Source organism: Galleria mellonella, unplaced genomic scaffold, assembly GCF_026898425.1.
Source record: "Galleria mellonella isolate WM207_F2 unplaced genomic scaffold, CSIRO_AGI_GalMel_v1 utg284, whole genome shotgun sequence".
Classification (NCBI taxonomy): Eukaryota; Metazoa; Arthropoda; class Insecta; order Lepidoptera; family Pyralidae; genus Galleria; species Galleria mellonella.
The window spans coordinates 116,933-133,229 of NW_026442065.1; the positions used below are offsets into that span (position 1 = coordinate 116,933).

A 16,297-nucleotide genomic window follows, 5' to 3' on the forward strand; every position below is an offset into this window, starting at 1 on the left:
CGGCCCCGTACAAAGTATTTTTAAATTCGAGACTTTAGAAGAAGAATAAAACATATCTAATACTTACATAACAGATATCAATTATTTTATATTACAAACAAAACAACTTCAATCAGAATTGTTCTCATCTCTGTCCCATTTGTGTTTCTGCCGTAAAGCAGTTGTGTTTGCACGGCTGTGTTTCGGTTTGAAGGGTGGGATATGGCAGTGAATTTACAGGATACAGAGGAATAACACCTTAGTCTTCAAAAATGGCAACGCATGGGAGATTTCATGAGTGAAATAGTATATACATAAGTATAATATACTCTGTTATGTCCATGGTACTGCTCAAGTCTATAGACGACGGTTACCACTTTCCATCAGCTGGGCCGTCAGCTTGTTTGCCATTCTACGTTGCATACAAAAAAAAAAAAACAAAATACATTGTAATCCCTGTGGTGTCGACATGAGCTTCACGCATCATAGTGGCTCACCTTCATAACGTGCTCGCACCTCCTCGACGTCTCCGTATGCTGGCGCCGCAGCTGGTTGATCTCGCATTGCTGCTTGATACTCTCATTAGTGTTGCCGAGCACATCGTATGTGAGCGGCTCGTACGGTCCGCTCATCACGTGAGCACCGTGAGCCTTCACCGTGTAGCTCGGCTTGTCGTAGCACTGGTTCGCGGTCAGCACGTCATACTCGATTGGAATAGGTACGGCTGGTAATTGGGTGCTGTTGTGCCGTTCGTTACTCACGTAACTGTGGGGTAATGTAACTATTGACTCTGTAACAATATGCATAAGATTTAAATTTGCTGGTTGGATGTGAATTCTAGGTTTTGCATATATCTACATTTCTACCATGAAAGTGTGAATGCAGTGGCGGATTAAGCCCGTCAGAAGGCCAAGGTGGCAAAGTTGAATGAGCCCCATTAACCCTTAAATACCTGAAGTTTCAAATTTGATACCGGGGTTATAAATCGCATTGGGCGCCTGTAATCGATTTTATTTTAATATTTGGCTGTTTACATGTTACCAAATGAATTTTTCAAAATAAATATATCAAAATATCGTTTTGATTTTTTTTACTATTTTTCCCTATTAGTAAACACAGTTATGTGTACCCTACACATATATTTTTTTTAATTTGATTTAAAAAATCAGGCTTTTAAGAGTTAAACTGGTTTAAGAAGTTGAAGTGATTGTAATTCTATAAGCGCATTTGTATGTTAAGTGTTTATGTTTATTTCGTTAAAATCCTACAAGTGAAATTTAGATTTATATAAACATATATTGAATATATATATGGATGAAGAAAATGGAGTAAGAACGATAATTTAAACCTGTGGAAGCAGTCTTATCGAAAAAATGATGAGAGTAGCTCATCATGTTTTCTCAAATTAATAAAAATCAATTTTAAAATGTAAAAGTTAAGAAAACAAGTATAAATTCGGATCCTTCAAATGTGCCATAAAAAACATTTAGTGAACTGAGTTACTAAATGCAGGCCCATAATATTTTTTTAATGGGTGATAATGGAATAGTTACCCCGCCTGCACTGACGGTATACACTGGCTACCAGTGAGGGATAATAGGTTACGATGAAAGCAGGTCAGTTGGCCCAGCGTAATAAGTTCCACTAGAATTAACCACGATGGTTTCCAGGGGGAACCAAGGTTATCAATATGTAAAAATATTTCAAATTCATAGCATTAGTAGTTGCCAAAATATAACACTGTGACGGATGGATAGACAGACAGTCACACCATAAAAGATCATCTATAACTTTTTGGTACAGAATCTTAAAAATAACCCAACACATACGGGGGGGGGGGAGAGGGATTGTTAGCAATGGAGTTTGACAGCCCCATTGCTAGCAGTATGCCATATCAGGTCAACCTCCACGTGGTTCCCCCTGGAAACTATCATGGTTAATTTCCTGATGAATTCATCGTGATGGGCTAACTGACCTGTTTTCATCCTCATCTATCACCCTTCACTGGTGCTCCGCCAGCGTATTCCGTTAGCGCAGGTTACCATACCAATTTCACCCATCAAAAAAAACCCAACACATATAGGAAAATATGTGATTCAAACAATGGTGGCTATACTAACAGTGTACATTGCAACTATATATTGAGATGAATGACTTATTAATATCAGGCATAGTCTATTTCAATAGATGTTAATGAAAATGTAAATAAACAAATAATAGGCCATTTAGGTCAATTATTCGTTAAGTTAGTCTACTAATCTAAAACAAGACTAAGAAAAAATATTGATTAATTAATAGAATCTTTTGATTCTAATTTCTTTTTTTTTTATTTCAAAACATCAACATAGTTTCCACAGACTATAGAAAAAATTAATACCTCCGGTGTGCAAGAGTTAACTTTAACAAATTATCTAAAGATCTCGATTTAGATTTATTTAATACTAAAATAGAATCCACAAAACGTCAAGATGTGTGCCGAGTCTGTGGTTCTTACAACTTGAATTTAGAGTACAGAGGATATAACACCTGAGTCCTCAGGAATGGCAACGCATGGGGGATATCATGGACGAAACAGTACACTCTGTTATGTACATGGTACTGCTCATGTCTGTAGGCGACGGTTACCACTTTCCATCAGGTGGACTGTCAGCTTGTTTGCCATTCTAAGTTGTATAAAAAGAAAACTTGTGGTTGGTGATTTCATTTTTTTAATTTGCATAACTGCTTACCTATTATGTTTGTACTACTATAATGTCATTACTCTTTGTTTAATTTAGTTGATTGTAAGTATTAGCGACGTCATGTGTATTTAGTAAAATTTTTTCTTTTTTTTAATATAAAATTTTCTAACTCCTATTTTTTTCTTTAATAAAAAGAAAAAAAAACTGACTAATAGTTTTTATTAAGTTCTATTCAAACACACTGTATTATAGCCTTTTGCAATATATATACCACATTATAACAAGCTTCTTCTAAAAAGTCCTAATAGATTCATAGTTTGACCAATTTAGGAAAAATTATGTTACAAATTAGGCTTTAAGAAGTGATTGTAACTTGTATAGGTCACTCTAGATGAAGTTTCTCATAGCACATGTTAAAAAGCTTTTTTTTTTTATTTTATTTTTTTTACAACTGAGAATGGCAAACAAGCTGATGGCCCACCTGATGGAAAGTGGTAACCGTCACCTATAGACATGAGTAGTACCATGGACATAAAGAGTATACTGTTTCACCCATGATACCCCCCATGCGTTGCCATTCCTGAGGACTCAGGTGTTATTCCTCCATACCCTGTAAATTCATGCCCTATCCCACCCTTCAAACTGAAACACAGCCATGCAAACACAACTATTTTATGGCTGAAACACGAATGGGACAGAGGTACCCAAGCAATCGACTTTTGTACAAAGTCTCCCTCTGGTTAAAAGCATGCTGTCACAGTATACTATGTATTACACTCTGACCTACTACTACTATGACTAGACTGACCTACTGCACTTTCTATGTGATGTATAACATTGTGTAATGTAGTACATTAATTTACAAGTTGTAAATAATATAATTTTATGTAAATAACTATTATCTACACCAGGGGTTCCCAAACTTTTAAGATAATAGAATGCCCACCATTTTATTTTAGGGAACTCCATGTCAACTGATCAAAACGGCTATATGTGTGGGTAAAGGTGTCCCTGACAGACTACAGACTGACTTTCAGAAAATCCCTATAAGACTGGTATAGTCACACAGGTGTACTAAAGCCTCAACAAAAATTTTACTAAAAAAAATATCAAATGATTACAAATAAGAACCACTGTAATTTAAATAAGAACAAAAGCTTTTATTAGAAATATTTTAAAAGTATAACACTTTATAGTTTCCTTTAACTTTTAATGTGGATAATTAAATTGTCTCACTGTATAAATAATTTCATAGAATTCTTTTTTATGGAACCCCTAAGTTCAACAGCACCCACTTTAGCATTGCTGATCTATATATACTATAGATAATAGTTCTATAATATAGAAATAGATTCTATAGTATATTGAGTAAGCAAGCTGTAACAGCTATAATATTTACAGTAGAATCCTCACATTTTTTTATAATTATAGTTATTAGTTAGGGTTGATTCTGAAGAGTTCTTTAAATATTCCATTGAAATAAATATCAGCAAAATCTCAAAGACCGATGTTCATCAATTCAGTTGATCAGTGAACCATGTTCAATTTAGTAATTAGTCGGTAACCTAACAGGGAATATTACTATATGTTTTAGGCATATTTAAAAAGGGGCCAGATTCAGAAATTATTATACTTTACTACAGCTACTGGCAAACATATATAAAAGCATGATTATTTACCTTTTTTTTAATGGGCAAGCCCTTCCAGATCTTAAATATTTGGCATATTTATTTTTTAGAATAAAAGTTTTGCTGTAATATCAATCTAAGATACCATTTTTATCTGATAGAGAATAGAGCTTCAGATATATAATACATTTGAGACTTGAGCTGAGATTGTGATCTATTATTTTTAAATCAGATACCTACCACAGATAATTCAACTCCCATTATCAATCACCCAGCCACAACAATAACAAAAATAATAGAATCATTCTCAATCCTGCCAAATTGATTAAACTTTGTGATGCTTCCAAGTCAGCACCATTATGAATATTTATTGTTATTTCATACTAACCATTACTGCCATTACTCTCCAAGGAGGATGTACCAGATGCCATCATTTATCTGAAACCAAATATTAGTTAAATAAACAAACCAATCTAGTGAAATCATGAACGTAAATAGATCAACAGTGTCACATTACCTTATTCGTTAGTTTTAACTGTCCATTGTCCCACACCACTACCTAGAAACGAAAATATGGTAATTACAAGGCGCAAAACATAATAAATATTAACATAGGGTGGAAATTTGACACGTTTTCTACGCTCTAATGACCATTGCAAAACTAAACCGCAGAAGTGCAAACTGTCGCAACTGCAAACATATCGAAGAAAGGATTGCGTTTTAATCACAAAAAGTTATAGCTTTTTATTTAAAACACATAACAGTAAGTCGACACGGTCCATCTACAGCACCAGGGTATCCAAATCACTTAACAGACACCGCGAAACAAACAAAAGCTCTCCTTTCGCTACCAATATGAATTTTTTACTTAAAAAAATAATACTAAATTTACTATTTCACAATGTAAACAAAAACGTCGCCGAAGCGGCTGGTTTTGAAGTTTCCGTACCTCGATTTCCACTTATGCTATAAATTAATGAAAAATAACTTCAAACAAAAAGATAACACGTATTTTATCGTCACTAATTTGCCAACATTTCTCGTTTCTACCTTTTATAGGAAGGCAAATCGAATGAATGAATGACGGAAGAGAAGACGGACATATTTAAGAAAATGTAGCCATAGAAAAAAATGCGAAAGAAAATTGTACTATGATTAATGAAAATAAATGAAATGTTTACTTCGTAAAATTGTACATAAATGTAATTTAAATGAATACAGTATTTAAAGTTTGCAAATTAGGATTCTAGGAAGGCAGTACCCATTCTATACATATGATTACGTGGAAAGGGAAAATACTATACCAACTATACTGTTTCATTTTTATCTATATATAATTACTTACTCTGTGGTTATGAGCAGTCGACCGTAGAAAGAGAATGCCGCTTCCTAAAACAACAAATTAACTAAAGAAGATTAAAATGTGACAAGATGTAGGTATATTAGAGCAAAATAAACAGACATGTTCACGTTCATGTGCTTATATTGAGCAAATTTAAGTTTTTATTAGATTTATATGATACAATCAAATAAATCATACCTACTAAAGATTTTACCTATTAGAATCGATTTTGGGGGGGCCATTTCTCTAAACCCTCTTAATATTTTAATTTGATAGTTTCGCGCAATTCTTATGTTATTAAGCAAAATAAATTGAATTTGTAACAGTTTTATTTATATCTATTACAAAGTTCGGCGTGTTTTTCCCGTAAGTGTCGAAAGAGGCGACTAAGGGAATTTAATGCTCGAGAAATGGGCAGCAAAGTCCATCTTAAAACATATCACTAACTGCGGTTGCCAACTCGTATGCCAAGCATTGCAACTACTGGCAAAATCAATTGGGGAAAGCCTATGTTCAACAACAGTTAACAACTGATGTGATGATGATGATCATGTGATATTTCACGACAAGAACAATTGATCTGGCATCAGAACTAATTAATATTGCTGTCATTTTTATTTAAAATTAATTATTTATTTGGATAAGAATTAACAAAAATGCAATAAGAATTTAAACTTAATATAAAATACAATTCAATATTTTTTACATTTAATCATTTACAATTAATTAATTCATATTTTTCAATTTCATACATAAAAATTTCCAAATACCAACATAAAATTAAAATGGCTCCCGCTTCAATTATTTCGGATACCAATACAAGTCTACAAAGATTCTGAGATATTCTTATTGAAAGAAATTTATTAAATTAAAAAAATAAATAAAAGTGTTTGTTACTTTTGGGGCTATTCTATTTACCGCATTCTTTCGAATATAATAATAATAAGGTAATTAAATATATAAATAAAGTTAAATATTATAAAGATCCTTAAAATAAGTTAGGACCTTCACCTATTTACCTTAATTTAAAATAATACTGTCTATTCTGGTAACCCTATTACACAACATACATATAATATATAAAAAGTTAACCCGCATTTTTTAAGCATTTGCATGGAGACACTATCTATATAATTTAAATTACATCATGACTTTTTTTTAATGAATGATAATGGAATAGTAAACCCGCCTGCGATAACAGAATACGCAGGTCAGTTAACCCATTATAACAAATTCACTAATGAATCAATCACAATGGTTTCCAGGGGGAACCGCGGGCATATTGCTAGTAATAAGGTCCCCATTTCTAACAATCCCTTTCCCCCCATTACATCATAACTGTACCGATACCTATAGAATGGGGGGGGGGGGGAAGGATTGTTAGTAATGGGTAATAACAGCCTCATTGCTAGCAATATAGCCTATCAGGTCCACCTCTACACGGTTCCCCATAGAAACCATCAGGATTAATTCTTGTCAAATTCTTCACGATGGGCCAACTGACCTGCCTTCATGTTCATCTATCATCTATCACTCGTTAGTGTATACCGATAGCGCAGGCGAGGTTACAATTCCTTTTTCACGCATTTAAAACAACCTATAAGGTGGAAACGAAGTATGACTTTTTTTGGAAATTTTGTAATTCCTTGTTCTTAGGTGATAGCTAAGGGTGATACTGAAGATTTTGAAAGTTGATCCATTTATATAAATGTTCACATCTCCTGAAATGTCACTTTAATATCGTTATTAAAGTGACATTTCAGGAACTGTCGTCAGTTCCTTGTTTACGTTTTTAAATTTCAAATATTTAAATCAAGTTCAAAATAAATTTGATATATTTTAGAATTTATTTTACAAAGTAAACTCGTCTATATCTAGGTACTTGATAATCTTTAAGCTCCAAGTAATATTATTAATAGGAAACTATCATTATTATCATTTTAGTTATTAATTATTCACTACTGAACGTAGCCCTACACAAATATAATTGTTCTAAAGTCCTATATTTGTAATCTATTGCTCGTATAATAAGTTTTTTTATATTGAGCATATTCATTAAACGATCAATCTCTTTGAAATTATTGATTTAAGTCTATATTACACTATCACGAAATAGGAACATATAAATTTATCGATTTACCAAAGTAGTGACGCACTAAATCAGAGTTTAGTCTTGAAGTTTAGTTAGTAGTAAAAAATATTAGAAATAAAATAATGATCTATCTAAAAGAATGTTTTAATTTTTTCGTCGTTTACTAGTGTCGTAATATTTTAATTTGGATAATAATTTGACGACTGATTAGAAAATGGTCGAAACTGTCATTCAAAGGGAATAAAAACCTCATGTCATCGCTCTAGTTCACTCACACTCACTCACTTGGGCACGTCTCTAGTAGTGTACTTTTCGATTTCGTTCGTCGTACTCGTACAAAAATGACACGCAATAGCAGGAACCAATAAAAAACGACGCGCAAATACATGAGTTCTTGTAAATTGAGTGGTTAGACATATAAACATTTAATAATCATTCGGCTTTCCGCATTTCTGAAACTTGCAAGTTTACAAGCAGTGCGATTTATAGAGGAATTTTGAATGTTTTGATGTGGTCAGGCATGAGCACGGCGTGACTTCCATGCCCTGCGAACCTACGGAAGGGCGTGCGGTGCGGATTACGTTTACTATGAATGATTTTATCTCTTTCTAAACTCGAGTGTCTGTGAATGACCGAGTGTAATAGCGAGCGTACCAAATTATGGATTGAATAGTGTTTGTTGTTGATCTATTCCGATTATTTTGCAAAGATAAAATTTGATCGTCGGCTGTTATCGTGTTGTGTTGAGTTCGTGGCGCCATAGGAAGAGTCATATGGCGCGTGTGGAATTACGCGGGACACGACAAATTCGTTACGCTGGTCGATTTATCCTATGCGCTACTATTTACGCACTATACCAAAAGGATAGTACGTATTTTTAGTGACGGCGCGTGTCGTGCCGTGCTAGCGTAGGTTCAACAGTTCGGGTGACTTTCATCAGTGGAGTAAACAACTTCAAGGTTATCGGTTGGCATGTGCCAGTGTCGCCTGTGAAGGGATTGGGATGCGGGCGCGCTAACATGTCTGCGGGCACGGCGGGCGGGGGTGGCGGCGGCGCGGGCGCGGGGCTCGTGGTGCGCCAGGGCCACCTCCGCAAACTGAAGAATATGAGGAAGAAGTACTTTGTGCTGCGTGCCCAGACGGCCGATTGTTCGGCCCGCTTGGAGTACTATGAATCGGAGAAAAAATTCAAGTCGGGAGGGGCGCCGCGTCGCACACTGCCGCTCAAGAGTTGCTACAACATCACTAGGAGGCTGGATTTAAAACAGAAGCATGTGATAGCTCTGTTCACAAGAGAGGAGCAATTCTGTGTGGTTGCTGAGAATGAGGTGGAGCTGCATGCTTGGCTGACAGATATCCTGAAGCAGCATGGCTCTGATGATGCGAGCGAGGAACTTTTACATCCAATACGTAAGTTCTTATCTACAATAATGCTTATCACCTAGTGGCAATGATATTTGTGTATCTTTACTATTTTTAAGTTTGAGTAGTATCAGTATGTCTGTATATCAAGTAGGTTCATACATAAATCGTATTTGTGTATTACCACATTTCTAATGTTGAATAACTAGTCAAGCATCCTCGAATTTAAAACATGAGTAAAGCCAACATAAATAATTACAATTTTAAATGTAGTTTGAAACAATATTTTTAAATCGCGCTCCATAATTCAAAATGTAATCTACTGCATTGATCTTTCTGATATTTGGTACACTTTTTAAATACACAATTTACAATGTAATAATGTTGTGAATTTTTATTTATTTTACAAATGACTAATTTTTACTTGAAAATCAATATTTTCACTTCCGAGTGTTATCAAAACTTAAAAAATAAAATAAATCACTATTGCTACCTTCATGAAACTTATTAACTAATGAAAAAAGTGGTTATTTGTTTTAAATAATCCAGTGTTATGTGGTGCCCTGCAAAATAACTTTTCTTCCGAGGCGTCAGTAAACATTTGCTGCCATCGTCTTAATTCTATATATTTTTTAATGAAAATTTAACACAGTATATTACTTCATCATGTATCAGTCATGCAAATAAACTTGCATATTTATTAAAAAAAAATTTAAAAAGGTTGATTAATTACCTCTAAGATTTTGTACATCACTTTTAACAGTGTTTCACATCTTTAAACATTTTGCCAGAAACTTACACCCCTTGGGATCTATGTCAGGGTCATCATGTGAGGTCAAAATTATAAAATGTTTTTGTATATTTAAATACATATTATTTTAATTACTGTTAGTAATTGTGTATGGAAATTGTAATTTAATTTCAATTTAATTATTATGAAAATTAAATTGTTTATGACAATTAAAAAAATATATATTTTTAATATAAAATATACAAAATAGGAAATGATAATTAGTAGAATAAATGACAATTTTGTTTAAATTAATATTATAAAATCCCAATGAGATTTAATTTTTGTTTATAATTGATATAATAAAAAAATGTTAAACACATTTAAAAAAAATATCTTATAGAATCTTTTATTCATATATGGGGTCAGCTAAACTATTGCATGCTGACCCATTGGGATTTTTTGTGCCCTAACCTATAGAATGCTAATACTAAGACTAAAGACTGATAATATCAGTGTGTAACATTGGTGTTATTTTATTTTTTTAAATTTACGAATTTTTTTTTTTTGTTTATACAACTTAGAATGGCAAACAAGCTGACGGCCCACCTGGAAAGTGGTAACCGTCGCCTATAGACATGAGCAGTACCGTGAACATAACAGAGTACACTGTTTCGCCCATGATACCCCCCATGCGTTGCCATTCGTGAGGACTCAGGTGTTATTCCTCTGTACCCCGTATATTCACGCCATATACCACCCTTCAAACCGAAACACAGCCATGCAAACACAACTGCTTCACGGTTTAAAATAATTTTAGTTAAAAATTATTTCATCCTATCATAAAAAAGAGGATGGAGGAGGGTCTTAAGTCTTAATATGACGGAACCGATTTTGATGATTGATTTTAATTCTCACATTAGTAACGTTTACTAGTTTTGTCAAATCAATTGTTATTTTATGAAACAATATGTGAATGCCATTAGCTATTTTGAAGTTTATTGAAATGTAATTTATGTTTATAATTTATAAGGTACATATAATACTTAAAAAAAATTATTTTAATAAAAAAAAATGGAAAGAATAAAAATAAAAAAATAAAATCATATTCATAAATTATCTCATCAGTGTTATGTTGAACAAATCATAGGAAACATTCTAGAGATCTCAAGGCTGCCGGTGTCAATGACCCCTGGTACTTTGATATCCCAAAGTATAGTCACCATCATCAATCACAATAAAAGTAATAGGCGTACAACCAACCACATTAACGTATGAGATTTTAATAAAATAAACTCTTATGCTTTATTTATTTTGGTTTCTTTTTGCTATAAATGCCCTTTTAAATAAGTTGCCATGGCCAAATCAACTCTATTCTCATTATATTAATAGTTATAATTTATGTTTAATATGTATATACTTGAATGTTTGTAAATAGTGATAAATAAGCGGTTTTTTTTTTTATTATTATTTTCTATTAACTTGTTTTGTCAGAATGGCTGACAATGAATTGTGACTAATATAGTTCGGTATTTAGTGTAATCTGTATTCAATCGAATTTAATGAAGAGGTAGCCAAGTTATGTCGTAATTGTTACTCTCTAAATGTAATAAGTATTTAAATAATCAATCGATTTTTGATTCGTACTGCTATTTTTTTTATGAGTGAAAATGGTATGGTAACCCCGCCTGCGCTAACGGGATACGCTGGCGGAGCACCAGTGAAGGGTGATAGGTGAGAATGAAAACAGGCCAGTTAGCCCATCATGATGGATTCATCAGGAATTAACCATGATAGTTTCCAGGGGGAACTGCGAGGTTGTCGACCTGGTTGGGTATATTGCTAGCAATGGGATTCTCAGTCTCCATTACTAACAATCCCTTTCCCCCCTGCGCGGGTGGGGTAACCATTCCACTATCATCCATAAAAAAAAACTGAAGTAGTACACCACTAGCCTGCGGGCTCGCCAATGATAAATGTAATTTGTTTCAATAAAAAAACATTTCAAATGTAAACAAACGAATAATTGATTATTACTCGATTCGATAATTGAAACTATAAGACAGTCTGCCGATGTCTAATAGCAGTACAAGAGGGGAAAGGGATCGTTAGTAATGGAGACTGAGAATCCCATTGCTAGCAATATACCCAACCAGTTCGACCTCCTCGCAGTTCCCCCTGGAAACTATCATGGTTAATTCCTGATGAATTAATCATGATGGGCTAACTGGCCTGTTTTCACTCTCACCTATCACCCTTCACTGGTGCCCCGCCAGCGTATCCCGTTAGCGCAGGCGGGGTTGCCATTCCATTTTCATCCATCAAAAAAAAAAATAGCCTCAGTGCTAGAAATATACCCTCTCAGGTCGACCTTCACGCCGTTCCTCCTGGAAACCATCGTGTTTAATTCTTGTCGAATTCATCATGGTGGGCCAACTGACATGCATTCATTCTCACCTATCATCTTCCACTGGTGCCCCGTTGGTGTATACTGATAGCGTAGGCGGGGTTACCATTCCATTTCAACATTAAAAAAACTACACCAGGTCGACCTCCACGCGGTTCCCCCTGGAAATTATAGATTAAATCTACTGGGATTCTACTTTCATTGTCACCTATCACCCCTCACTGGTGCTCCGTCAGAGTATACCAATAGCGCAGGCGGGGTTACCGTTCCATTTTCACCCATTACAAAAAAAAAAAGGGCCAGCGCAAGAAAACAACATAGAAAAAGCAACAAAACATGTAATTAAATTGTTTATCTAACTCACACGGATTGTTTACTGGTTGTTTATTAAATTGTCATGGCATGCAACAATGTTCCCATGGGTTGTTTTCGCCAAAAACAAACGTCGTTTATTTAATTTGTAGGTCATCAAGTCATTACGTATTTAATGTTCGACACTGACTGCGTAGCAGTTTGGCACTTTAAAATGGCCACTTTGGATGAATCGTAATACAATCCTAAAACTATATTTGCAGTTCGGCGCTTTAAAATGGTTACTTTGGACGAATCATAATACAATTCTAAAACTATACTTGCAGTTTGGCAGTTTAAAATGACCACTTTGGATGAATCTTAATGTAATCCTAAAACTATTTTAGCAGTTTGGCGCTTTAAAATGGTCACTTTGGACGAATACAATCTTAAAACCATATTTGCAGCTCGTCGGTTTAAAATGGCAACTTTGGATGAATCTTAATACAATCCTAAAACTGTACTTGCAGTTTGTCAGTTTAAAATGGCCACTTTGGCTTAATTTTAATACAATCGTAAAACTATACTTTCAGTTTGGCGTTTTAAAATGACCACTTTGGATGAATTGTGTTTTAAAATGACCACTTTGGATGAATCTTAATGTAATCCTAAAACTATATTAGCAGTTTGGCGCTTTAAAATGGTCACTATGAATAAATCATAATAGAATCCTAAAGTAGTGCTTAATGGAACCCATTTCTTGATGTTGGAAATTTCCAATTTTTTTTGTTAATATTTGCTCCGACACCCTAAAATAGCTACTTCGTATAAATCTCAAAGCAATTCATTTTGCTTTGTTTGACAAGTTTTTTTTACAAAAATATACAAACAGAGTAGCAGTTAAACCGTGAAGATTTTAAGCATGAAATATTTTATCACCCTGCAGATAGGTGGACTGGTCGTTTGTAGTAACAAGCTGAGCCTGCGACTTTGTCCGCCGTCCGCGTAACGAAGGGGCTTAAAAACTTCACTGTACACGAATTATAATAGAATTTCTTGTATATAACCCGTCGCTGTGAATGTACGTTAATATTAGGCCCTCAGCGTGAAAAGGCCATTAAACTGTGGGTCATCAAAGCGTCATCATCATATCAGCCGTTAATTGTCCATTGCTGAACATAAGCCTTCTCCAGGAGGGGAGTTTTGCTAGTAGTTACCCGCTTGGCAGACGGGTTTGGTAACCGCGGTAAGCTTTGGAGATGTATAAAGAGGAACGCTTCTGCCCATCTCTGGCATTCCTTTAGTCGCCTCTTACGACATCTACAGGAAAGAAAGGGGTAGTCTATTCTGTGCCGGGACCTACACGGCGAAATTCAAAGCATATTCTATGATGATTCCCCTAAAATGTACTTCTTAACCGCCCAGGATAAAAAATAGCATAACAATATGTCCTTCTCCATGCCAAATACTGCGTGTATGCCAAATTTCATGATGATTAATCGAGCTATTAAGGCGCCAAGAGGTAACAAACAAACCAACTAATCCGGAGAATGTAACGCGTTGTAAATTCAAAAGGTTTGTAGCTGTAGTGGCGTGTCGTCCATTAACAAACTGTATTTATAGTTTGGCGACGAGTATGCAATTAGTAATTGTATTCGCTCAGTGTAATAAATAAATATTGACACAAGGAGCTCAGGACCAGTGTTTCCCAAACTATTTTGACTTATTCCCCACTTGAACAATTCTAAAATTTTTATACCCCCACACATAATTTTCTCCGACAAAGTTTACTTGACGACTCTAATCGCCCAGTTGGTATTTGAGTAATGTCAAATGAAATTATCCATAGAATTATTTATATAATAAATCTGTAGAGAGATCAATTCTGTACATGAAATATATTTCCAAAATCAATATCAGGGGGTGATTAGTGATTGATACAGATGGCAAACATGCAATCAGCAAAATTTTTGTATGTCTGTCTGTATGCTCGTTATAGAAACAAAAACTACTCGACGGATTTTAACGAAACTTGGTACAATTATTCTTCATACTCCTGGGCAGGTTATAGCATACTTTTCATCACGCTACGATCAATAGGAGCAGAGCAGTGAAGGGAAATGTGTCTGTTACATTAAAACCACTGAACTGCGAGGAAGGACATAGGCTACTTATTTTACGAAAAACGACGAAGTCGCTGGCAACAGCTAGTACCTAATAAATGTTTACAGCATTTTTTTTTATTTACTTTTTTTTTTGTTAAATTTGGCACCGATATCTACTTGTAGTGTTGCATTTAAATGGCCCGGAGCAAGAGGGTTAAAATCGCGTCCATTTTTTAATCCACCAGTGAGGGATGATTAGTGAGGATATACAGGCAGATCAGTTAGCCCATCGTGACGAATTCAACGATAAATTAGTCACGATTGTTTCCAGGGGGATCTGCGTGTAGGTCGACCTGATAAGGTATGAAATACTTATACATTCTTGTTTAAAGAATGGTAAGTTTAACTGTTTAACAAGTATTGTTGTATGCTTATGACTATAATCCTTAATAGGGTAGTGAAAGGCATTTTTTTGGTGTTTTCCTTGTTCTAAACATAATGTTCGACATGTCTACGTTTCTGTTTTAAATCTATATTTATTTATTTGTATTCATACAAGCTTGCAGCTATAATAACTTTATGGTTAAACAGTAAGCCAATTATAAGTTACATTTTAACGAATATCGGTCAACTAAAGACTTTGTTAACAGTTATCGGGTTTTGGGGAAGGCCCGTGTTACTTCTCTGCAAAATAATTTAATTTTAATATGCATTTCCACGTACTAAGCCCCCGATAATTTCCTGGTTTAACCGTTGTTCGGGTTTTCCAAGAATTGAAAATAGTTTCCTGACTTGTGACTACGAGAGTTTTGACTCGAAAATTACTGGTTCCAGTAATGTGTAAGCATATATTATGTGGGTATTACTAGAATGTGGATATGTGAGTATGCCACAGTGTAATTCGTTCCTTGAATAAATGCCAAAAGATATAGATGTTGGAATTCATTGCTATGGAAAAAGGTAATACTCCCTTTTTCCAAGGGATTCTTCAGTAGCCGTATTAGACTAATTATTTCAGTTCCGAGTTCAAATCCGGAAAGAAGTTTCAAATTCAAATTTCCTTATTATCAGATAACAGGATCTATTCTATTAGATTTATTTTAGATACCAGAGGGAGACTTTGTACAAAAGTCGATTGCTTAGGTACCTCTGTCCTATTCGTGTTTCAACCGTGAAGCAGCTGTGTTTGCATGGCTGTGTTTCGGTTTGAAGGGTGGGATATGGACACCTGAGTCCTCAGGAATGGCAATGCATGGGGGGGGGTATCATGGGCGAAACAGTATACTCTGTTATGTCCATGGTACTGCTCATGTCTATAGGCGACGGTTACCACTTTCCATCAGGTGGGCCGTCAGCTTGTTTGCCATACTAAGTTGTACAAAAAAAATTGAAATTATTTTAGTAAAGAGGATTGGAAGTTAGAAGACCGTGTATCAAGAGACCATATACTCTGAGAGGCATCCCGTCAGTATGCCAACGTAACAGGGAATGGTTGTTTTTTTGTTTTACTGTTGAAAGGGTCCCGGGTTTGATCACGATCTCACCTGATGGAAAGCTATGACGTGGTCTAAGATGGGGCTCGCGGGCCTACCAATAGCTTATTCACATTTTTCAAGTCACATTTTGTGTTTTTTTTTTTTAGTTTAGCACATGAATTCGCGTTCCAAATTAAAACGTTTT

The 16,297-nt window shown here is 34.8% G+C and overlaps 2 protein-coding genes across 7 annotated transcripts in view; one reads left to right on the forward strand and one right to left on the reverse strand.

Annotated features, from left to right (window-relative positions):
- LOC113516156 (disks large homolog 5) overlaps positions 1 to 5,379 on the reverse strand; it is a 37,039-nt gene extending 31,660 nt beyond the window's left edge. The window contains 4 exon segments of the mRNA XM_052895538.1: positions 477 to 769; positions 4,677 to 4,726; positions 4,806 to 4,847; positions 5,238 to 5,379. Of these exon segments, the coding sequence (XP_052751498.1) occupies positions 477 to 769; positions 4,677 to 4,722 (339 nt within the window). The 5' untranslated portion in view covers positions 4,723 to 4,726; positions 4,806 to 4,847; positions 5,238 to 5,379.
- A 2,604-nt stretch (positions 5,380 to 7,983) lies between these two features.
- The window catches only part of LOC113516157 (insulin receptor substrate 2), a 45,208-nt gene continuing 36,894 nt past the window's right edge, over positions 7,984 to 16,297 (forward strand). For 3 of the 6 annotated variants that reach the window (XM_052895555.1, XM_052895556.1, XM_052895557.1), the window contains exon 1: positions 7,986 to 9,132. In XM_052895555.1, the coding sequence (XP_052751515.1) occupies positions 8,742 to 9,132 (391 nt within the window). In that variant the 5' untranslated portion in view covers positions 7,986 to 8,741. Of the gene's footprint in view, positions 9,133 to 16,297 lie in introns of all 6 variants that reach the window. The other 3 variants (XM_052895552.1, XM_052895553.1, XM_052895554.1) reach the window with 2 other exon arrangements.